At 35.0% G+C, this 25,438-nt stretch overlaps 1 protein-coding gene across 1 annotated transcript in view; it reads left to right on the forward strand.

The window, feature by feature from the left end:
- Nucleotides 1–25,438, forward strand: part of TECRL (trans-2,3-enoyl-CoA reductase like) — a 147,978-nt gene that overhangs the window by 20,375 nt on the left and 102,165 nt on the right. Inside the window, exon 2 of the mRNA XM_061145267.1 lies at nucleotides 22,479–22,530. Coding sequence (XP_061001250.1) covers nucleotides 22,479–22,530 — 52 coding nt within the window. The remainder of the gene's footprint in view (nucleotides 1–22,478; nucleotides 22,531–25,438) is intronic.

Below are 25,438 nucleotides of genomic sequence, written 5' to 3' on the forward strand. Positions count from 1 at the left end.
CCAGTTTGTAGGACTTGTAATGGGCAGTAAGAACAACAGTACAGACACCAAACCAAACCATAGAAAGTGATTCCTCCTTTTCAGATGTTCACCTCTTTGTAATGGATATTAACGTGTAAATAGTCCAATACAATACAATATAAGCCTAAAGACCCTGATGATGGGAAAGATGGAAAGCAAAAGGAGAAGATGATGGCAGAAAATGAGATGATTAGATATTTTCACTGAGTCAATGAATATAAATTTGAGCAAACTCCAGGAGTTAGTGTAGGACAGGGAAGCCTGACATGTTGCAGTCCATGGAGTCACAAAGAGTGGGCACAACTTGACAACTGAACAAAAAAGGGGAGGTAAGAACAAGGTGCTGGGCACAAAAGGATGATTTTTCTTTCTCTTCTATTGAAGAAAGCAGCTTCAGAGATCTCTTCCATTTATTAACTGTTCCAGCACACTGAAGAATCATTCTGGGGCTAGTTGTAACAGTAAAGGCCAATCTACTGAAGTAGAAATTATCTCCTCTAAAATGCCTTACATCATTGACTTTTCAGGCTTTCACAGAAGGCATACTGTTTTAAAGACAGCTCTGGAATATTCAGGAAGGAAGGCAAAGATGAATTCCCTACCTACTTAAGAGTTTAAAACGTGCACATTTTTCAGGCTCTGTACCACTGTAATAATATATTTTATTACTGAATTTTTAAATTGACAATTATCAAGTAATTTTCAATCCCTGTTGATCAACTGGGCCTACCAGTCTGTCACCACATAAAACTTACGAATATCACACACATGTATTTTCCTATGAGAATTTAGTTCTCTTTAAGACAGGTTTATTTTTAACTTCCTACTAAAACACATATTTTGAGAATTGATTTTACTCTTAAACTGAGGAATGTTGTACTTCTGCCTTTTTACCAACTCATCATTCTAACATTGTATTGTAAAAAGAATAATTTAATTATTGCCTGTCCTTTTTTTTTAAATTGTAGTTTAAGTTTTCTCATTACATATTTTTATTGTCTCCCAAATAACCATGTAACATTACTTCATGTTGAGTGTTTCTGATTTGTTTTCTGATTTGATTAGTTGTCTGATTTTTTAAAAAAATTAAAAATGTAGTTAATAATTTATTTTTGTAAAACGTTTGATGAATTACTGCCTGTCTAATTGGATCCTTTATTTGTCAATACAGGTCTGTGAGTCATTAAATAAAGCTATAGCATCTGCTTCTCATAAACTTCATTTAATAAAATCCTGTTATAGTTTAAATTTAATTTAATCAGACTTTCATGAGGAATCCTGAGGTAATCATATAGATATATACTACTACCTTTTTTATAGATAGAAAAGTTTCAAAAAGATTTCACTCTAAAATTCCTGAGAAACTACTTTTATATGAAAAGCTATTTTATGTAGAATTTTTTTAACTGTTGACATGATAAGAACATAAATAGCAAGAGAAACCATAAACCCTGAGGTGTTCATTGCTAAAATAAAACCTGCTTTACTTCAAAGTGGGGAGAAAAAAAATCAAATAGTTTTTTTATAATTTTAAATAAATAGATCCATAAATTTACTTACTTGCTTTCACTTTTCAAATAGCATTTCTGGCATTGTGTAGACCTAATGTCTTCCCAGGCCACTGTTGATAATAGAATTAGATAACTTAATGGTACATATGTGTCATAGTTTAAGTATTAAGTTGGTAAAAATGTAATTGCAGTTTCAGAGCATGAATTTTACATCATTATAACTAGGCTCTAATACATCTTTATTAATCAAAATAGGAATCAGTACAATCAACACATTTTTGCCAACAAGAAATAAGCTTGTTTATTCCTGTACCATAAAAATCCATGCTTTAGGATTTGACAAACTCTTGGGAAGCATTTTCTGCCTCCTTCTGGTTGTGGAAGCATTTTTCTCTTCAAAAAGTTGTCGAGATGCTTGAAGAAGTGGTAGTGTTTGGTGAGGAGCCAGGTGAATATGGTGGATGAGGCAAAACATTTTAGCCTAATTTGTTCAACTTCTGAAGCTCTGGTTGCGTGATGTGCAGTTCAGCGTTGTTGTGGAGAAGAAGTGGTCCCTTTTTGCTGACTGATGCCAGCTTCAGGCATTGCAGTTTTTGGTGTATCTCATTGATTTGCTGTGCATACTTCTCAGATATAATGGTTTCACCGGGATTCAAAAAGCTATAGTGGATCAGACCAGCCGACCACCAAACAGTGACCATGACATTTTTTGGTGCAAGTTTGGCTTTGGGAAGGGCTTTGGAGCTTCTTTTTGGTCCAGTCACTGAGCTAGTTGTCACTAGTTGTCATATAAAATCCACTTTTCATGGCAAGTCACAATCTGACAGAGAAATGGTTCATTATTGTTGCATAGAATAAGAGAAGATGACACTTCAAAATGACAATTTTTTTTTTTTTTTTTTTAATTTTCGGTCAGCTCATGAGGCACCCACCTATAGAGTATATTCACCTTTCCAGTTTGCTTCAAATGCCTAATGACCATTGGATTTTTGACGTTGAGTTCTTCAGCAAGCTCTTGTGTAGTTGTTAAGAGGATTAGTTTCTATGACTGATTTCAATTAGTTGTTATCAACTTACGATGTCCTGCCACTATGCTCCTCTTCTTCAAGCCTCTCCTCTCCTTTGCAAAACTTCCTGAACCACCACTGCACTGTACGTTTGTTACCAGTTCCTGAGACAAATGCATTGTTGATGTTGTGAGTTGTCTCTGCTGCTTTATGACCAATCCTGAACTCAAATTAAAAAATCACTTGAATTTGTTTTTTGTCTAACATTATTTCCATAGCCTATAATAAATGTAAAATAAATAGCAAGTAATAAGTCATTAGCAAAAATAAACATAAAGCTAGAAATGAACATTCAAATGATGTATAACATAACCACATTTATTTAAGAATGCATTCCAAAGTCAAATGGTAAAGTTCAACAATGCAAAACTGCAATTACTTTTGCACCAGCCTAATATGTAAGCACAGTTTGGCGAAAATACCTAAGTTTCTAGTAAAGTGAGATTAAGACTATACTGTATTGTAATAGAAAAAGATCTGGACTGTAAGGTTAGCTTTGCTTCTTTTCAGGAGCACACCCACTACACCTTTGCCTAATCATGGCTCTTCTAATTACACACACCACTCACCATTGCATCAGTCCTAAAAAGGGGGTCCAACTTGTGGAGTTCCAAAATGCACATGTGACTGTGCAATTTTTTTCATATCTGGTCACATCATTACCTCAAAGTTATTTATCTGGGAGGTTGAAGAATCCAACAATCAGAAAGTGACTGCAACATGATTAAAGTATCCCCATCAACAGAGATTTCACCTATGAAGAGACTTCTTTAATTAATTGAGGGAGAAAGTTTCACCTTAGCCAGTTTATCAAGCTGCTGACTCTCTAGAATCTCTCTCTGTCTTTACTATATCCAATCAATCAGTAAATCATTTCATTCTATACACAATATATCTTTTCACTGAATGTAACCATCCTAGTTTAAATTATCATCATCTCTGACATATGAACTGATCTACATTCTACATCAGTCTTCATGGAATATCCATACTATACGAGTAGTTACAGTCATAAAGCTTCCACAAGATCACAAGATGAAATAGAATTTGCTATTTGTTATTACAAATGAAATAGTTTTGTTATTGCATTATCGCTTTGTCACCTAGAGTCTGTTCAGTTACAGAAATCAGAGAGCATATGTCCAGAGGCAGAATTCCTTGCCTATATAATAGTTCTTATTCGTATATTGTCCTGTGTTTAATAAAACAAAATTTTTACATTTAAAACTGTCTTACTCAGGACTAGGAGTTCTGTGTTTGCCTTTTCTACACAGCCTCTGAGATGAGTGTACTCTACAAACCTATGGCCTGTATAACTACAAAAGACTAATTTTTCTATTTTCAAAAGAGATCGATAATAGTTTCCAAAAAATGTTAACTGTACAAAAATGAGAAGAATGATGATGTAATTATGCCTAATAACTACCACTTCTAAGCCATGAGAAACAGAGACTAAGCTGCCTGACTTATGCAGTTGGGAAGAAATTTTTATTATTATTTGCAATCATGATTTTATGGACACTATATATAAGGCCACCCTGGAGATGGAGGTAACTTTGTAATTCATGTAATAAAATAGTTGATCTTATATTTATTTAAAACCTGATAAACTGACTATATTTTATTTTTATTATGTGTTTAGGAAACATGTTTTTCATGATCAAAGATGGAAAGAATATGTCTTATGTAAAACAGGGAAAATTAATTATATTTCATATTCTGTCTTGCTAGTCTGAAAAAAAAAGCAGCCTCTCTTTTCTTCCTCTTTCTTTCTCCCTCTCTCTCAAACATGTATAAAATAATGTTTGAGATATCTTTGCAGCATTTTATCTATATATCAGTCATGAGAATAAAATCGCATGTGATGTGTAATCTTATTTCTGACACACAGAAATGATGGAAATGGTACATGGATAATAAAATAAAATTGCAATCATTTTGGAGATTGACTTTAAAAGTATTAAAAATCATTTTTGATTTTTCATGGGGAGGAAGTGGGCTCTTTGGGCTCTTTGAGATCAGACACCTTGTCATTTAGTTCACAGCTTTCTAGGTGGAATAGGTATACAATCCTTCACATCATTCAAACATTTTGAACTTTGGGATTGATACCATAACTTAAAGGAACTTTTCACTGCTTTCATGAGGACCTGGTGTTATATTTTGAAAACATACAACATGAGTAAAGGTTAGGGGAACAAATATTTGATCAGATGGTAAATATTAGTGTTATTTATTAAGATTTTTTCTGGTTTTCACACACAGACATGGTAAATTGAAACTTGCCTACCTTTTTGAAATAATGTATTTGGTGCTGTGAAATGAGTGGAAAATGTATATTTATTTCCTGAGGAAAGCTTTAAGAACCTAATCTAATTTCACAGATTTTCTGCCCCCTAACTTCTGCCTTGGAAACAAGCAGTGTTCCATGTGATGTCTGCTATGTCAATGAAGAGCCTAGATTGAGAAAAATGCAGGGTAGTTCCTTCAGTCAGCCTGTGATATACATGTAGTGCATGTGAAAACATAGCGTATATGCTTTAAAATTGCAACACAATCTAGAATATTCTGACAGGTGTATTCCATTAAACTTGAATCTCTTTAATAAAACTGGAGATATCACGGGAATATTTCATTCAAGAATTGGTACAATAAAGGACAGAAACAGTAAGGACCTAAGAGAAGAAGAGATTAGGAAGATGTGGCAAAAGTACATGAAAAATGATACAAAAAGGCCTTGATGACTTGGATAACCACGACAGAGTTGTTACCCACCGAGAGCCAGACATCCTGCAGAGTGAAGTCAAGCTGGCCTTAGGAAGATTTACCATGAGCAAAGCTAGTGGAGGTGATGGAATTAGAGCTGAACTATTTCAACTCTTAAAAGATGACACTGCTAAAGTGCTGCACTCAATATGTTAGCAAACTAGGAAAACAGTGGCCACAGGACTGGAAAAAGGTCAGTTATCATTCCAATCTCAAAGAAGGGCAATGCCAAATAAAATTCAAATTACTGTAAAATTGTTCTTATTTCATATGCTAGTAAGGTTCTACTCAAAATCCTTCAAAATAGGCTTCAGCAGCATGTGAACTGAGAACTTCCAGAGATACACAAACTGGGTTTAGAAAAGACAGAGGAACTAGAGATCAAATTGCTAACATTGGTTGGATCATAAAGAAAACAAGGGGATTATAGAAAAATATCTGTTTCATTGAGTACATGAAAGTCTTTGACTATACAGATAACAACAAACTGTGTAAAAACTTTTAAGAGATGGGAATACCAGATCATCTTACCTGTCTCCTGAGAAACCTGTATGCAAGTCAAGAAGGAGCAGTTAGAACCACACATGGAACAAGGGACTGTTTCAGAAGTGGCAAAAAAGTATGACTAGACTTCATATTGTCACTGTGCTTATTTAATTTATATACAGAATACTTCATGTGAAATGTTGGGCTGGATGAACCACAGACTGGAATCAAGGTTCGGGAGAAATAACAACCTCACATATGCAGATGATACCATTCTGATGGCAGAAAGTGAAGAGAAACTAAAGAGCCTCTTGATGAGGGTGAAAGAGAAGAAGAAAAAGCTGGCTTTAAAATCAGCACTATAAAAAAATAAGATCATGGCATCCAATCCCATCACTTCATGGTAAATTGAAGGGGAAAAAGTGGAAGCAGTGACAGATTTTCTTGTCTTCAGCTGCAAAAATCACTGCCAATGGTGACTGCAGCCATGAAATTAAAATGACACTTGCTCCTTAGAAGGAAAGCTATGACAATCTTAGACAGCATATTAAAAGGCAAAGACATCACTTTACTGACAAGGTTCTATATAGTCAAAACTATGATTTTTCCAGTAGTTATGTATGGATTTGAGAGTTGGATCAGAAAGAAGGCTGAGTGCTGAAGAATTAATGCTTTTGCATTTTGGTGCTGGAGAAGATTTTGAAAGACCCTTGGGCCACAAGGAGATCAAACCAGTCAATCCTAAAGAAAATCAACCCTAAATATTCATTGGCAGGACTGATGTTGAAGCTGAAACTCCAATATTTTGGGCACCTGATGTGAAGAGTTGGCTCATTGAAAAATACTCTTACACTGGGAAAGACAGAAGGCTAAAAAGAGAAGGGGGCCAGCTGCATCAGCAACTCAATGTACATGAATCTTAGCAAACTCCAGGAGATTGTGAAGTACAGGGGTGCCTGGAGTGTTGCAGTTCATGAGATTGCAAAAGATGTGACACAACTTAGTCACTGAAGAACAACAAATGTGTAATGTTTCCTCTTCTATTTAAAACAGTAAGATTGCAGTTAAGACAGGACTACATCAAACTAAAGCTCGCTGCATAGTAAAGGAAACCATCAGAAAATGATAAGACAACCTATAAGATGGGAGAAAATTTTGCAAACTACATATGCAATAGGGAACAATATCCAAAATGTATAAGAAACTCATGCACCTCAATAGCAAAAGAATAAATAACCGAACTTTAAAATAAATGAAAGACTTAAATAGACTTTTCTTTCCAAAGACATTCAGATGGCCAACAAGTCCATGAAATGATTCTTGAAATCACTAGTCATCAGGCAGATGAAAATCAAAACCACAATGAGACATCATCTCATACCTGTTACAATATCCATCATCAAAAAACAAGATATAACATGTTGGCCAAGATGGGAATAAAGGAGAACACTTGTGAATTATTTGTTGGTAATGTAAATTGATACGGACACTCTGGATAACAGTATGGATATTTCTCAATAACTTTAAAAGAGAATTACTATATAATACAAAAATCAAACTTTTGGTATATAACAAAGGAAGTGAAATCATTCTCTCAGAGATATCTGTACTCCCATTATTTACAAAAGCTGAAATATGGAAATAACTGGTATCTATCTACAGATGAGTATACACACACACACACACATATCTGCATTATATATATTCAGTGAAATATTATTTAGCCTTTAAAAAGAAGGAAATAGTGTCATTTGTAACAACATGGGTGAAACTGAAGGTCATAATGCTAAGTGAGATAAATCAAATAGGAATGGTAAATATTGCATAGTATCACTTATATGTTAAAAAAATAAATTTAAGTTGAACTCAGCAGAGAATAGACAGGGATTGCTGGTGGCTGGGGGTTGGGAGAAATAAAGAGAGATTGTTAATAGAGTATGAACTTTCACTTATAAGTGGAATAAGGCCAGAGGATCTATTGTATAGCATAATGACTATAGTTGATATTATCATATGGTATAATTGAAATTTGCTGAGAGTAGAATTTAAATGTTCTCACCCAAAACAAAACAAAATGGTAAATATGTAAGATAATGGATGTGTTATTTAATTCATGGGTGAAATCTTTTAATAACATATATGTATATCAAATCATGTTATACATTTTAAATATCTTATTATTTAACTTGCCAATTATAGGTCAATAAGCCCAAGACAAGTTTAAATAAAATATTTTAATAAACACATGCACAAAACTGTAAAAAAAGTTTAAAATATTATATTTTATTATACATATAATTCAATAAATTGATATTCAACCTATCCATGGGACATTAATTTCTTCGGTGAAAGTTTAATAAGTACCTAATATATTAACATCATGAGAAATGCTGGGCTGGAAGAAGCACAAGCTGGAATCAAGATTGCCAGGAAAAATATCAATACCTCAGATATGCAGATGACACCACCCTTATGGCAGAAAGTGAAGAGGAACTAAAAGCCTCTTGATGAAAGTGAAAGAGGAGGGTGAGAAAGTTGGCTTAAAGCTCAGCATTCGGAAAACTAAGATCATGGCATCTGGTCCCATCACTTCATAGAAAATAGATGGGGAAACAGTGGAAACAGTGTCAGACTTTATTTTGGGGGGCTCCAAAATCACTGCAGATGGTGATTGTAGCCATGAAATTAAAAGACACTTACTCCTTGGAAGGAAACTTATGACCAACCTAGATAGCATATTAAAAGGCAGAGACGTTACTTTGCCAAAAGAGGTCCATCTAGTCAAGGCTATGGTGTTTCCAGTGGTCATGTATGGATGTGAGATTTGGACTGTGAAGAAAGCTGAGTGCCGAAGAATTGATGCTTTTGAACTGTGGTGTTGGAGAAGACTCTTGAGAGTCCCTTGGACTGCTAGGAGATCCAACCAGTCCATCCTAAAGGAGATCAGTCCTGGGTGTTCATTGGAAGGACTGATGCTGAAGCTGAACCTCCAGTACTTTGGCCACCTCATGCGAAGAGTTGACTCATTTGAAAAGACCCTGATGCTGGGAGAGATTGAGGGCAGGAGAAGAAGGGGACCATAGAGGATGAGATGGCTGGATGGCATCATTGACTTGATGGACATAAGTTTGGGTAAACTCCAGGAGTTGGTGATGGACAGGGAGGCCTGGAGTGCTGCGATTCATGAGTTTGCAAAGAGTCAGACATGACTGAGACACTGAACTGAATATATTTATAGTAGATGATAATAACTGTAATAGTCAGCAGAAGGGGATGATTCTAAACAATCAATAGAGTAGGTTGGATCAATAGAACTCTGTGATTTCTCAGATAATGAAGTTGAAAATTCATGGTTTATACAAATATTTTTTGTTTGAAAAACCATTTGAATATTGGTGTCATTAAAGTAGAAATAGCATTCAGTATTGGATGCTTAAAATTATGATCACTGTCAGACATCCATGTAGATGTGTTATATATTCAATTGTATATGTAAATTTGCAGCTATGAACCAAGATATGTGGGAGATATACATCTGAGGATTAGGAAAATATTTGGCATTAGAAGTCATCAGCTTTTCAGATAAAATAATGTCTTATCTTTACCCAGGATGTAATATAATGTGATGTAATGAAGGTGTTGAAACTTCATGATTCTTTAATCATCAAACATTTTTTGGATTTTCAGGCACATTAGACAATAAACTTTTCATTGTTCTAAGATGAAATAAACTATGAATTTGTCTAATTGTTGAAGATAAATTGGTCCTTGAACATGCAATACACACAGTGAAATTTGAAAAGTAATGTGATTACTTTCAGTGGCCAGCATTCTATAGTAGCATTTATGAGTTGCATTTATAGTGAGCCAATGATGCAGAAAAATTTGTAGCAGCTATCTCTGTAGTTTAATGTCAAACAATTAATTACTAATATTAACTTTTTAAAGATAGGTTTCCTCCCTAATTATTTTTGCTTGAAACTCATTTCACATTCTTTATATTTTAAAAAATGTAATATAAAACTTGTGTAGTCATTAAGACATTTACGACAATCAATTCAAAATGTGAAGTGACCTTTGATGTTTTGTAAACATCTATCTATCTATCTATCTATTTATCTATCAATGTTATAAAATATAATGTCCTTCCATGCCAGTAGGTTTAATTTAGTTATCTAAAAGACATTCATGCCACTTTTTGAATGTATATAGAACAATTTTCAGTCCAGACTAAGCAATGACTCCAAATAACCAATAATAGACAGTAACAAAGATTTCATCCTCACTTATGGCATGCCAACCTGGATGAGCTACGACTGTGCTCTGAGCTCTCCATTCCACAAAACCAGGCTGATGAAGCAACTGTTGTTATCATTATTTCCAAGTAGAGTGAACAGAGAGGGGATGTCTTAGTTTTAATTGCTATAAAAGTGACATAAATGGGGTGATTTCTAATGTTTGAAATTGACACTGTCCAGTTCTTCCACAGTCCATTGTCCAAAGCAAGTCAAACAGCCAAGTCCAACACAGCAAACATCACTTTCTAAAGAAGTGAAAATGAAGAATACAACAAATATTTGCTAAATATAACTAATTTACCACAGATTTTCAGTTCCCAAGAATCATTTATTCTTCTCTTGAAATGGCAGTAAATATAATATATTTAGGATTAAAAGTATCCAAACTGGATAGATTTACATATTTGATGGTTAAAGAAGTAGATGAACTCCTATGTTTTCAGAAATGAGGTTACCCATAATGACTCATTTTCCAAGAGATACTATTAATCTTAAAATGGGGACTTTCTTGCATCTCAAGGGAATATGTCTCACATCTTAAAATATTATGCATTATACATTTTTGGTTTGTTTTTGTTATTGCTTCTGGTATTATGTTGCTTTAGCTTTTTCTGAAATTCAGTTTTAGTGTCTCATGCAGCTTTCAAAAGCAAATACTAAGTATCTTAAATATTAAGGTTAAATATTTATGGGAGTCAAGAATAGTTTCAGATTTATTATAAAAACAAACACATGGCATATTTCACAGTGGTACCATATTACTTTCATTTTTTGTATATAGAATTTGACTGTTAAGTGTATCTTTAAAAATTAATCTACATGTCTCTTTAACATCATCAGTAGAAAAAAAGCAAAAAATAAAATTATACAGCAGAGTTAATATCTCAGTTGATTTACAAACCTGATATAAACTTGTAAAAAGTAAACATCACTCTTCTAAATGCCTGTAATCTATACAATGAAATAATTGAGCTATGTATTTCTTTTCCTTGTCCTTTTACATGATTAATGTTTTTAATAGCTCTTTAACACTTGAGCGCAAATACTCTAAAACTTAGCAATGCAAAAGCCATTTACTTACCTCATTATTCTGTTTGGGAGTTTAGCATACAGCTGTTCAACAGTTCTGATGATGTCTGCTGGGCTGGCAAAGACTTGCAGCTCACTGCCAGGAAGCTAGGTGGCTGATCTGGGAGTGAGCTCTAGGAAAAGGTGCAACAGGGCCATGTGTCTGTCATCAGAGGGGAAGTTAACTTAGGATCTGTTACAAGGTGCTGATCAGGGTGTTAGCAGAAAGAATGGAAAATACATGGCCTCTTGAATCGTAGCTTCATGACTTGCACAGTCTCACTCTCAACACATGCTTTTGGTTAAAGTAAATAGCAAGGTTAGCTTAAATTTAACATTGAGGGCAATAATTCTACTTCTTGATGGGAGGAGTTGCAAAATGTTGTTGTTCTTATCACAGCACAATAGTGGAGAATAATGTGTACTTTTATTACCAATAAATAGCATATATACATATAAACAATGCATACTGATACTTCTAATGCTGGACTCATTATTACTTATCACTTCCATTGGTATTTTCACTGTATTTAAGACTTTATTCAACATATATTTCATGGCAACGCCTATTCATAAACATCATACTTTCCTTTTACAACTAAAGGCTAAGCAACTTTGGTAAATGTCTTTGTCATTGTCACTGCAAATCAAAAACTGATAACCAACTATATTTTATCAAAATTTTTTCGAAAGACTATAAATCCTTGGGCTTCCCTGATGGCTCGGAAGGTAAAGAATCTGCCTGCATTGTGGAATACCTGGGTTCGATCCCTGGGTTGTCAAGGCCCCATGGAAGAGGGCACGGCAATCCACTCCAATATTCTTGCCTGGAGAATCCTCATGGACTGAGAAGTCGGGCAGGCTACAGTTCATGGGGTCGCAAAGAGTCACACACGACTGAGTGACTAAGCACATAAATCCTTACTTTTTCCAATAATTTTATTCTGGTAATTATTAGGCAATTATATCACTTAAATGTGGCCCTGAAACATTTCAGATTGTAATAAAATTCAAACTAAATTTAAAATATATCATATAGACATTTTATTTCCCCTTTAGTTTTATTTGAATTTACGTTTGATGAACTGTAGTTCAGTTCAGTCGCTCAGTCGTGTCCGACTCTATGCGACCCCACGAATCGCAGCACGCCAGGCCTCCTTGTCCATCACCAACTCCCGGAGTTTACCCAAATTCATGTCCATTGAGTCGGTGATGCCATCCAACCAGCTCATCCTCTGCCGTCCCCTCCTCCTCCTGCCCTCAATCTTTCCCAGCATCAGGGTCTTTTCAAATGAGTCAGCTCTTTGCATCTGGTGACTAAAGTATTGGAGTTTCAGCTTCAGCATCAGTCCTTCCCAGGACTGATCTCCCTTAGGATGGGCTGATTCGATCTCCTTGCAGTCCAAAGGACTCTCAAGAGTCTTCTCCAACACCACAGTTCAAAAACATCAATTCTTCTGCATATTGATATAAAATTTTTGTATTTATGGAAAAACAACCTTTGTCAAAGAAATAAGTATAAATTAATTTGGATAATGCATCTATCTATCTACATATATATAGTTCCTTCCCTATGATTATGAGGCTGAATAATTAATCAGTAAGTAACAGAATATCAACCATTTGTTAAATGCTTTCTTCATATAGTTAATTTTCATTAATGATATGTGTTGATTATTTGGAAATGAATATAATTGTCATTTGATCACTAGCTTTTATAAAATCATTTAAAAAATAATTACTTAATTTTCTCATAGGTGATAACTATTTTATTTGAAAAAGTCCTCCAATATGTATGGAGAAACCACTTCATTTACACATTATTTAGGCTTCCTTATTTCAGTAATACAGTGTTAAGTGCAAACTTCCCTGAGTGCAAGGATTATTTTGACTTCACAAACTTGCAATAGGAAAGCATAATCAATTATTCAAGAAATAATCATAAACATTAATTTCATAAATAGGCTTATAATTCTTTTGTCTTTATGGTTTCCTTTAGTCCTAAAATATTCTCACTTAGGTAATAAAGTATATATTCTAAAAAATATTCCAGAAATGTTATTCACCATGGAAAACTGTGTGGTTTTAAAATCCAACACATTATTTTCTAATTTAATAAAATGAAACACTTCTTTTTATTTATTTTTTGTATTTTCATGGGGCATCAAACTCTAGTTGCTATTTTACATTTTCTTTCATATTTTCCATATGTTAGAATATCAAGGCAGAAAAAATGTATAGAAATAGCCCTTTGTTCAGTACATAATATATAAAGACTATTATTTTCATATTAAATAGAAATGAAATGGCTTGGTAATGGACACTATAAATGAATATTTTAGTCATTAAAGGAAATTTAATTTTATTGAAGGATTACAAAAATTAAATGTTAGTTTTGGAGTGGTTATTGACATTGTATTTATGTCTGTAATGTTGTAATCATATAATAGTTATATAGAGAAAAATCAGATACTCAAAGTCATATTTTCAACTTTAATTTTATTTCTACTCTTATATTTACAATACATATGATATATTTGTATATGTAATGAGAAAATACATAATATCTATGCTATAATTCTAGGTAAAATTTATATCTACACATAATTTACTGGAAGCTAAGTATTTATTTAAAAGAAAATTATTCAGAAGAATATATTTTTGAAACTTTCCAAGGTGAAAATTTTAAATAATTATTTATTAATGCTTATTTCTATGTTTTAAAAATAATTGACAAAATGTGCTATTGTAACATATAAGGAACCACTTGCTATGATAATAAAATCTGAAATACATATATGTATACATAATGTTTTTTTTTGGCACTGCAAGACCTTTCTAAAAATAACCCACTGTAGTATATAAAGAGCTTCCCTGGTGGCTCAGACAGTAAAAGAATTGCCACTTTCAAAATTTCAAAAAGTAGTAATAGTGAAAACATATTATTTTGTGAAATACTGCAGTATTTTCACAAGGGGGAAATTCAAGCAAACCTTAAATTGCGCTTTAATGTGAAAATATTTTTCTAAGTTAATCAACTTGAATGTTGAAAAAAGTAATGATGATGCAAAACTCAACTATGATTAGTAGAAATTTAGGTATAAATTTTTGGTTCAACTAACAAACATCAATTACCTTGTGTAATTAATATTTTAAGATTAAGTCACTCTGATTATAAAGAAAGATTAACAAAGAGAATTTTAGAATTTCAGATGACAGAATACTTTTTTATCCCAACAGGGCAATTAATCGTGAATTACAAAAATGAATGTATTATTGCAAAGATAGTTGGTCCCTGTTGTTTAAACTGGCTTAAAGTAGAAATTATTATGAAAATAATTCTTAATGTATTTACAGAGACATTTATTTAGTAATCAGAAAGTCTTACATGCTCTATTAATGATCATAGTTTCCTCTTTTTGTGCTCTGAATACAACTAAAGTACTGAAAGAGTCGACCAAGCACAATTTTTTGGTGAATTGAGCAACACTTACTGTCTGAATCATTTCATGATTAATCATATATTTTTCTGCTGTATTTGACTAAAATTGTTCTAGAAAAGGGCAGTTCTCAAAGATTTATTCAAAGTCAGCAGCTTTTTTTTTTAATAAGCAAAATTTAAATGTAACTTAATAAAAAAATTAAATTTAAAACTTTGTGAAAAGCTTGTAATGATAACCCACTTTCCACAATTAGGTTTATTTCAGGGTAGCATAATTTTAGTCTTGGAAGTCTATAAATTCAGGGGCGAAAATGTGTATATGCCAAGTTAGAAGATTGGCATTTACTGTATGCTGGGTTGAAAAATAAAGCATATAGTTTTTCCATAGTAATCTACTTGTGAGAGATTTTTTGTATCAGATCAAGGGGCTTCTGTTTTCATGCAAATTTTTTTCCATTTATTTTTATTAGTTGGAGGCTAATTACTTTACAATATTGTAGTGGTTTTTGTCATACATTGACATGAATCAGCCATGGATTTACACGTAGTCCCCATCCCCATCACCCCTCCCTCCTCCCTCTTCACCCCACCCCTCTGGGTCTTCCCAGTGCACCAGACCGAGCACTTGTCTCATGCATCCAACCTGGGCTGGTGATCTGTTTCACCCTTGATAATAAACATATTTCGATGCTTTTCTCTCGAAACATCCCACCCTCACCTTCTCCCACAGAGTCCAAAAGTCTGTTCTGTACATCTGTGTCTCTTTTTCTGTTTTGCATATAGGGTTATCATTACCATCTTTCTAAATTCCATATATATGTGTTAGTATAGTGTATTGGTCTTTATCTTTCTGGCTTACTTCACTCTGTATAATGGGCTCCAGTTTCAGCCATCTCATTAGAACTGATTTAAATGAATTCTTTTTAATGGCTGAGTAATATTCCATAGTGTATATGTACCACAGCTTCCTTATCCATTTGTCTGCTGATGGGCATCTAGGTTGCTTCCATGTCCTGACTATTATAAACAGTGCTGCGATGAACATTGGGGTGCATGTGTTTCTTTCAGATCTGGTTTCCTCAGTGTGTATGCCCAGAAGTGGGATTGCTGGGTCATATGGCAGTTCTAATTCCAGTTTTTCAAGGAATCTCCACACTGTTTTCCATAGCGGCTGTACTAGTTTGCATCCCCACCAACAGTGTAAGAGGATTCCCTTTTCTCCACACTCTCTCCAGCATTTATTGCTTGTAGACTTTTGGATAGCAGCCATCCTGACTGCCGTGTAATGGTACCTCATTGTGGTTTTGATTTGCATTTCTCTGATAATGAGTGATGTTGAGCATCTCTTCATGCGTTTGTTAGCCATCTGTATGTCTTCTTTGGAGAAATGTCTGTTTAGTTCTTTGGCCCATTTTTTGATTGGGTCATTTATTTTTCTGGAATTGAGCTTCAGGAGTTGCTTGTATATTTTTGAGATTATTCCTTTGTTGCTTCGTTTGCTATTATTTTCTCCCAATCTGAGGGCTGTCTTTTCACCTTGCTTATAATTTCCTTTGTTGTGCAAAAGCTTTTAAGTTTCATTAGGTCCCATTTGTTTATTTTTGCTTTTATTTCCAATATTCTGGGAGGTGGGTCATAGAGGATCTTGCTGTGATTTATGTCAGAGAGTGTTTTGCCTATGTTCTCCTCTAGGAGTTTTATAGTTTCTGGTCTTACATTTAGATCTTTAATCCATTTTGAGTTTATTTTGTGTATGGTGTTAGAAAATGTTCTAGTTTCATTCTTTTACAAGTGGTTGACCAGTTTTCCCAGCACCACTTGTTAAAGAGGTTGTCTTTTTTCCATTGTATATTCTTGCCTCCTTTGTCGAAGATAAGGTGTCCATAGGTTCGTGGATTTATCTCTGGGCTTTCTATTCTGTTCCATTGATCTATATTTCTGTCTTTGTGCCAGTACCATACTGTCTTGATGATGGTGGCTTTGTAGTAGAGTCTGAAGTCAGGCAGGTTGATTCCTCCAGTTCCATTCTTCTTTCTCAAGATTACTTTGACTATTCGAGGTTTTTTGTATTTCCATATAAATTGTGAAATTACTTGTTCTAGTTCTGTGAAAAATACCGTTGGTAGCTTGATAGGGATTGCATTGAATCTATAGATTGCTTTGGGTAAAATAGCCATTTTAACAATATTGATTCTTCCAATCCATGAATACAGTATATTTCTCCATCTGTTTGCAAATTTTTGCTCATAGCTTTATTTTACACTTCAACAAAGGTGACCTAAAACTTTATTCTTTTCTATATGGTATGCTACACATTGAAACACAAACTACGATGTCTTCAAGGATTTCATAGACTGTTAGCACCACTAGAATGTATACACAAGATTCAGTTCAGTTTATTTCAGTAGTTCACTCATATCGGACATTTTGCGAATCCATGGACTGCAATTCACCAGGTTTCTCTGTCCATCACCAACGCCCGGAGCTTACTCAAATTCATGTTCATTGAGTTGGTGATGCCATCCAACTATCTCATCCTCTGTCATCACTTTCCTGTCCTGTCTTCAATCTTTCCCAGAATCAAGGTATTTTCAAGTAAGTCAGTTCTTCACATTAGGTTGCCAAAGTATTGGAGTTTCAGCTTCAGGATCAGTCATTCCAATGAACATTCAGGACTGATTTCCTTTAGGATGGACTGATTGGATCTGCTTGCAGTCCAAGGGACTCTCAAGAGTCTTCTCCAACACCACAGTTCAAAAGCACCAAATTCTTCATGCTCAGCATTCTTATAGTCTAAATCTCACATTCATACATGACTATCGGAAAAACCATAGCCTTGACTAGACGGACCTTTGTTGGCAAAGTAATGTCTCTACTTTTTAATATGCTATCTAGGTTGGTCATAACTTTCCTTCCAAGGAAAAAGCGTCTTTTAATTTCATGGCTGCAGTCACCATCTGCAGTGATTTTGGAGCCAAAAAAAATAAAGTCTGACACTGTTTCCACTGTCTCCCCATCTATTTCCCATAAAGTGATGGGACCATATGCCATGATCTTAGTTTTCTGAATGTTGAGCTTTAAGCCAACTTTTCCACTCTCCTCTTTCACTTTCATCAAGAGGCTCTTTAGTTCTTCTTCACTTTCTGCCATAAGGGTGGTGTCATCTGCATATCTGAGGTTATTGATATTTCTCCTGGCAATCTTGATTCCAGCTTGTGCTTCTTCCAGACCAGCATTTATCTTGTACTCTTCATATAAGTTGAATAATCAGGGTGACAATATACAGACTTGATGTACTCCTTTTCCTATTGGGAACCAGTCTGTTGGTCCATGTCCAGCTCTAACTGTTGCTTCCTGACCTGCATACAGGTTTCTTAAGAGGCAGGTTAGATAATCTGGTATTCCCATCTCTTTCAGAATTTCCCACATTTTGTTGTGATCCACACAGTCAAAGGCTTTGGCATAGCCAATAAAGAAGAAATAGATATTTTTCTGAAACTCTCTTGCTTTACCAATGATCCAGAGGATGTTGGCAATTTGATCTCTGGTTCCTCTGCTTTTCCTAAAACCAGCTTAAACATCTGGAAGTTCGTGGTTCACATATTGCTGTAGCCTGGCTTGGAGAATTTTGAGCATTACTCTACTAGCATGTGAGGTGAGTGCAATTGTGCAGTAGTTTGAGCATTCTTTGGCATTGCCTTTCTTTGTGATTGGAATGAAAACTGACCTTTCCAAGTCCTGTGGCCACTGCTGAGTTTTCTAAATTTTCTGGCATACTAAGTGCAGTGCTTTCACAGCATCATCCTTTAGGATTTGAAACAGCTCAACTGGAATTCCATCACCTCCACTAGCTTTGTTCATAGTGATGCTTCCTAAGGCCCTGTTGACTTCACATTCCAGGGATGTCTGGCTCTAGGCGGGTGATCACTCCATCGTGATTATCTGGGTCATGAGAATCTTTTTTGTACAGTTCTTCTGCATATTCTTGCCACCTCTTCTTAATATTGTGCTTCTGTTAGATACATACCATTTTTGTCCTTTATTGAACCCATCGTTGCATGAAATGTTCCCTTGGTATCTCTAATTTTCTTGAAGAGATCTCTAGTCTTTCCCATTCTTTTGTTTTCCTCTATTTCTTTGCATTCATCTCTGAGGAAGGCTTTCTTATCTCTCCTTGCTATTCTTTGGAACTCTGCATTCAAATGGGAATATCTTTCCTTCTTTTTTTTGCTTTCCACTTTTCTTTTCACAGCTATTTGTAAGGCCCCCTCAGACAGCCATTTTGTTTTCTTGCATTTCTTTTCCATGGGGATTGTCTTGATCCTTGACTCCTGTACAATGTCATGAACTTCCATCCATAGTTCATCAGGCACTCTGTCTATTAAATCTAGTCCCTTAAATCTATTTCTCACTTCCACTGTGATAAAGGATTTGATTTAGGTCATACCTGAATGATCTAGTGGTTTTCCCTACTTTCTTCAATTTAAGTCTGAATTTGGCAATAAGGAGTTCATGATCTGAGCTACAGTCAGCTGCCGGTCTTGTTTTCACTGACCGTATAGAGCATCTCCATCTTTGGCTGCAAAGAATATAATCAGTCTGATTTCGGTGTCGACCATCTGGTGATGTCCATGCGTAGAGTCTTCTCTTGTGTTGTTGGAAGAGCGTGTTTGCTATGACCAGTGTGTTCTCTTGGCAAAACTCTATTAGCCTTTGCCCTGCTTCATTCTGTATTCCAAGGCCAAATTTGCCTGTTATTCCTTTGACTTACTACTTTTGCATTCCAGTCCCCTATAATGAAAAGGACATCCTTTTTGGGTGTTAGTTCTAGAAGGCCTTGTAGGTCTTCATAGAACTGTTCAACCTCAGCTTCTTCAGCGTTACTGGTTGGGGCATAGGCTTGGATTACCGTGATATTGAATGGTTTGCCTTGGAGAATAACAGAGGTCATTCTGTCATTTTGAGATTGCATCCAATTCTGCATTTTGGACTTTTATTGACAATGATGGATACTCCATTTCTCCTAAGGGATTGCTGCCCACAGTAGTAGATATAATGGTCATCTGAGTTAAATTCACCCATTCCAATCTATTTTAGTTTGCTGATTCCTAGAATGTCGACGTTCACTCTTGCCATCTCCCATTTGACCACTTCTAATTTGCCTTGATTCATGGACCTAACATTCTAGGTTCCTATGCAATATTGCTCTTTACAGCATCAGGCCTTGATTCTATCACCAGTCACTTCCACAACTGGGTATTGTTTTTGCTTTGGCTCTATCCCTTCATTCTTTCTGGAGTTACTTCTCCACTGATCTCCAGTAGCATATTGGGCACCTACCAACCTGGGGAGTTCCTCTTTCAGTATCCTATCATTTTGCCTTTACATACTGTTCATGGGGTTCTCAAGGCAAGAATACTGAAGTGGTTTGCCAGTCCCTTCTCCAGTGGACCACATTCTGTCAGACCTCTCCACCATGACCTGACAGTCTTGGGTGGGCCCACACGGCATGGCTTAGTTTCATTGAGTTAGACAAGACCGTGGTCCTGTGATCAGATTGGCTAGTTTCTGTGATTATGGTTTCAGTGTGTCTGCCCTCTGATGCCCTCTCGCAACACCTACCATCTTACTTGGGTTTCTCTTACCTTGGACTGGGGTATCTCTTCACGGCTGCTCCATTAAAGTGCAGTTGCTGATCCTTACCTTGGATGAAGTCACCCCTCCTGTCCTTGAACATGGAGTAGCTCCCCTCGGCCCTCCTGGCCCTGTGCAGGCTCTGCTCCTTGGATGTGGGGTTGCTCCTCTCCGGCGCCGCCCCTGACCCTGGACTTGGGATGGCTCGTGTTGGCCGCCGCCCCTGACCTCGGACATGGGGTATTATGTGCCCTCAAATAGCGGGAGCTGAGCCTACAGTGAACCCTATCTGAGGAGTTGTTAATCATGAGAATTATTACTATATTATATATTGTTATATTTTTAAATAGGTGGCTCTTGAAAAGACTGATGAACAAATATTTGTTACTCTAGAGAATAGTACGTGGATCTTAGGCATCTTTGTCAGAGACCACAACATATAATGGTGCTTTGTTATGTAATGTTATTTATGGTTATTAAATAACAACAAAATAGTGGAGTGAATATTGTTAAAACAAACCATCACCTTTAAAAAATATAATTCAAAAATCAAAGTTTAATAATCAAAATTAAAACATGATATGTTTGTTTATAAATATATATTATCCTCTCTAAAATTTTCAAATATTTTCCAATATTTAGAAAAGACAATGATATGAAGAACTTAAAATTTCACACTAACAGAATCATTTAGGTTTCTTTTGTAATTTAAAGCATAACACAAATGAAAAAAAAAATATCATTCTTCAGTGCTTGAAACTTTCTGGTTTAGTAAATTATAAACATAGAATAAATAAAAAATTCTAAATGATTTGTCACACTTGGTTACAGGAGGTAATGGAATATAGTAAAATAAATGTACTCTTTGTTATGCTTTTGATTTATAATACAATATTAAATATAATAATTTCAATAACAACTGCCTAGAATATTAATATTATTATGTGCTATCCTTTGGACACTTTTTTTTTATGTATGTTTTCCTCCCAAAATAGCCATAAGAAGATTTTAATGTAGCAAAAACTAAAATAAACCATGCACACAATATTCTATATTTGTTTAGAGAAAGGAAATGTATTTGACTTAGATGAACATGAAAATGTCTTTCACATAGACCTTGAAGGATTGTTGTGTTTTTCATAAGCCAATGGGAAATCAGAAGCAGGGGAATTTCAGTTTGCAAGCTGACTAGGGACTGAATCCAAAAGTCAGAAAGTGATGTGATGGTTTGAGGTGTTTTGATAAAACTCTTATCCTAATGAATTTTCCTATTTAGATGAAGAAACATTTTCCCTTATTCTTTTTTCTAACATTTTTGTAGTTATTGTTTAGTTGCTAGGTCATGTCCAATTCTTTGTGATTCCAACACACCAGACTTTCTTCTTCACTATCTGAGTTTGCTCAAATTCTTGTCCATTGAGTTGGTAATGCTAACTAATTATCTCATACTCTGACACACTTTTCTCCTTTTTTGTTGTTGTTACCTATTTCTACTCCAAAGGTTCTTCCTGACCCAGGAATAGAGCCTGTGTCTTTTGCATCTCCTGCATTGGCAGGTGGATTCTTTATCACTCTGCCACCTGGAAGCCCTTTTCTAAGATTGGAAAGATTTAATTTCTGTAGATTAGGACCAAATAATAATATCCTTAAAGAATAAAAAAAATATATATCTAACAGATTTTTGATGGTCCTGTGGCACCTTTGGGTGAAAATTTTAAAACATAACTATGAGGCTTATAATATTTTGTTTTTCTACATGATATTCTGAAGTAAATATCTCTTTTATTTATGTAAATAAATTTTATATCCCTGGATTCCTCTGACAACTCTTTTACTTAATTTTGAATTAATTTATACTTTTAATTGATAATCCCACCAATTTGGAAATCAGAAACTGAATATTACAGGCAGAGAGAATTAATAAAAATAAATTTTGAAATAAAAATTTGGATGACCTCATCATTACATTATTACTGTTATATGTAAATACAAAACTTTGGCAAAAGCCTTAAAGAGGCAATGTTTCAAAATCATCAGATATGTAATGACTAGAGAGTTAAACAAAAAAGCTAGGCATTTTGTACTTATTTTATATTTTAATCATATTAAACAAATGTTTTCTTATTAAGTGAATATGAAGCAAACAAATGAATACTTTTTCTTAATCATTCTCTCTATTTTTCAGGTGACACAAAAATCTACCATTCATGATGTTAAGCAGAAATTTCACAAAGCATGTAAGTTTTATATATAATTTTGCATTTTTTTTTCTTTTTTAAAAATTTTTTTTTCTTTTTTTTCTTTTTTTATTATTTTTTTATTAGTTGGAGGCTAATTACTTCACAACATTTCAGTGGGTTTTGTCATACATTGATATGAATCAGCCATGGATTTACACGTATTCCCCATCCCGATCCCCGCTCCCACCTCCCTCTCCACCCGATTCCTCTGGGTCTTCCCAGTGCACCAGGCCAGAGCACTTGTCTCATGCATCCCACCTGGGCTGGTGATCTGTTTCACCATAGATAGTATACATGCTGTTCTTTTGAAATATCCCACCCTCACATTATACCACAGAGTTCAAAAGTCTGTTCTGTATTTCTGTGTCTCTTTTTCTGTTTTGCATATAGGGTTATCGTTACCATCTTTCTAAATTCCATATATATGTGTTAGTATGCTGTAATGTTCTTTATCTTTCTGGCTTACTTCACTCTGTATAATGGGCTCCAGCTTCATCCATCTCATTAGGACTGGTTCAAATGAATTCTTTTTAATGGCTGAGTAATATTCCATGGTGTATATGTACCACAGCTTCCTTATCCATTCATCTGCTGATGAGCATCTAGGTTGCTTCCATGTCCTGGCTATTATGAACAGTGCTGTGATGAACATTGGGGTGCACGTGTCTCTTTCAGATCTGGTTTCCTCAGTGTGCATGCCCAGAAGTGGGATTGCTGGGTCATATGGCAGTTTTATTTCCAGCTTTTTAAGAAATCTCCACACTGTTTTCCATAGCGGCTGTACTAATTTGCATTCCCACCAACAGTGTAAGAGGGTTCCCTTTTCTCCACACCCTCTCCAGCATTTATTGCTTGTAGACTTTTGGATAGCAGCCATCCTGACTGGTGTGTAATGGTACCTCATTGTGGTTTTGATTTGCATTTCTCTAATAATGAGTGATGTTGAGCATCTCTTCATGTGTTTGTTAGCCATCTGTATGTCTTCTTTTGAGAAATGTCTGTTTAGTTCTTTGGCCCATTTTTTGATTGGGTCATTTATTTTTCTGGAATTGAGCTGCAGGAGTTGCTTGTAATATTTTTGAGATTAATCCTTTGTCTGTTTCTTCATCTGCTATTATTTTCTCCCAATCTGAGGGCTGTCTTTTCACCTTACTTATAGTTTCCTTTGTAGTGCAAAAGCTTTTAAGTTTCATTAGGTCCCATTTGTTTAGGTTTGCTTTTATTTCCAATATTCTGGGAGGTGGGTCATAGAGGATCTTGCTGTGATTTATGTCGGAGAGTGTTTTGCCTATGTTCTCCTCTAGGAGTTTTATAGTTTCTGGTCTTACATTTAGATCTTTAATCCATTTTGAGTTTATTTTTGTGTATGGTGTTAGAAAGTGTTCTAGTTTCATTCTTTTACAAATGGTTGACCAGTTTTCCCAGCACCACTTGTTAAAGAGGTTGTCTTTTTTCCATTGTATATCCTTGCCTCCTTTGTCAAAGATAAGGTGTCCATAGGTTCGTGGATTTATCTCTGAGCTTTCTATTCTCTTACATTGATCTATATTTCTGTCTTTGTGCCAGTACCATACTGTCTTGATGACTGTGGCTTTGTAGTAGAGTCTGAAGTCAGGCAGGTTGATTCCTCCAGTTCCATTCTTCTTTCTCAAGATTGCTTGAGCTATTCGAGGTTTTTTGTATTTCCATACAAATTGTGAAATTCTTTGGTCTAGTTCTGTGAAAAATACCGTTGGTAGCTTGATAGGGATTGCATTGAATCTATAGATTGCTTTGGGTAGAATAGCCATTTTGACAATATTGATTCTTCCAATCCATGAACACGGTATGTTTCTCCATCTGTTTGTGTCCTCTTTGATTTCTTTCAACAGTGTTTTATAGTTTTCTATGTATAGGTCTTTTGTTTCTTTAGGTAGATATACTCCTAAGTATTTTATTCTTTTTGTTGCAATGGTGAATGGTATTGTTTCCTTAATTTCTCTGTCTGTTTTTTCATTGTTAGTATATAGGAATGCAAGGGATTTCTGTGTGTTAATTTTATATCCTGCAACTTTACTATATTCATTGATTAGCTCTAGTAATTTTCTGGTAGAGTCTTTAGGGTTTTCTATGTAGATGATCATGCCATCTGCAAACAGTGAGAGTTTCACTTCTTCTTTTCCTATCTGGATTCCTTTTATTTCTTTTTCTGCTCTGATTGCTGCAGCCAAAACTTCCAACACTATGTTGAATAGTAGTCGTGAGAGTGGGCACCCTTGTCTTGTTCCTGATTTCAGGGGAAATCCTTTCAATTTTTCACCATTGAGGGTGATGCTTGCTGTGGGTTTGTCATATATAGCTTTTATTATGTTGAGGTATGTTCCTTCTATTCCTGCTTTTTGGAGAGTTTTAATCATAAATGAGTGTTGAATTTTGTCAAAGGCTTTCTCTGCATCTATTGAGATAATCATATGGTTTTTATCTTTCAATTTGTTAATGTGGTGTATTACATTGATTGATTTGCGGATATTAAAGAATCCTTGCATTCCTGGGATAAAGCCCACTTGGTCATGATGTATGATCCTTTTAATATGTTGTTGGATTCTGTTTGCTAGAATTTTGTTAAGGATTTTTGCATCTATGTTCATCAGTGATATTGGCCTGTAGTTTTCTTTTTTTGTGGCTTCTTTGTCTGGTTTAGGAATTAGGGTGATGGTGGCCTCATAGAATGAGTTTGGAAGCTTACCTTCATCTGCAATTTTCTGGAAGAGTTTGAGTAAGATAGGTGTTAGCTCTTCTCTAAATTTTTGGTAGAATTCAGCTGTGAAGCCATCTGGTCCTGGGCTTTTGTTTGCTGGAAGATTTTTGATTACAGTTTCAATTTCCTTGCTTGTGATGTGTCTGTTAAGATCTTCTATTTCTTCCT

This window comes from Dama dama, chromosome 6 (assembly GCF_033118175.1).
Source record: "Dama dama isolate Ldn47 chromosome 6, ASM3311817v1, whole genome shotgun sequence".
NCBI lineage: Eukaryota > Metazoa > Chordata > Mammalia > Artiodactyla > Cervidae > Dama > Dama dama.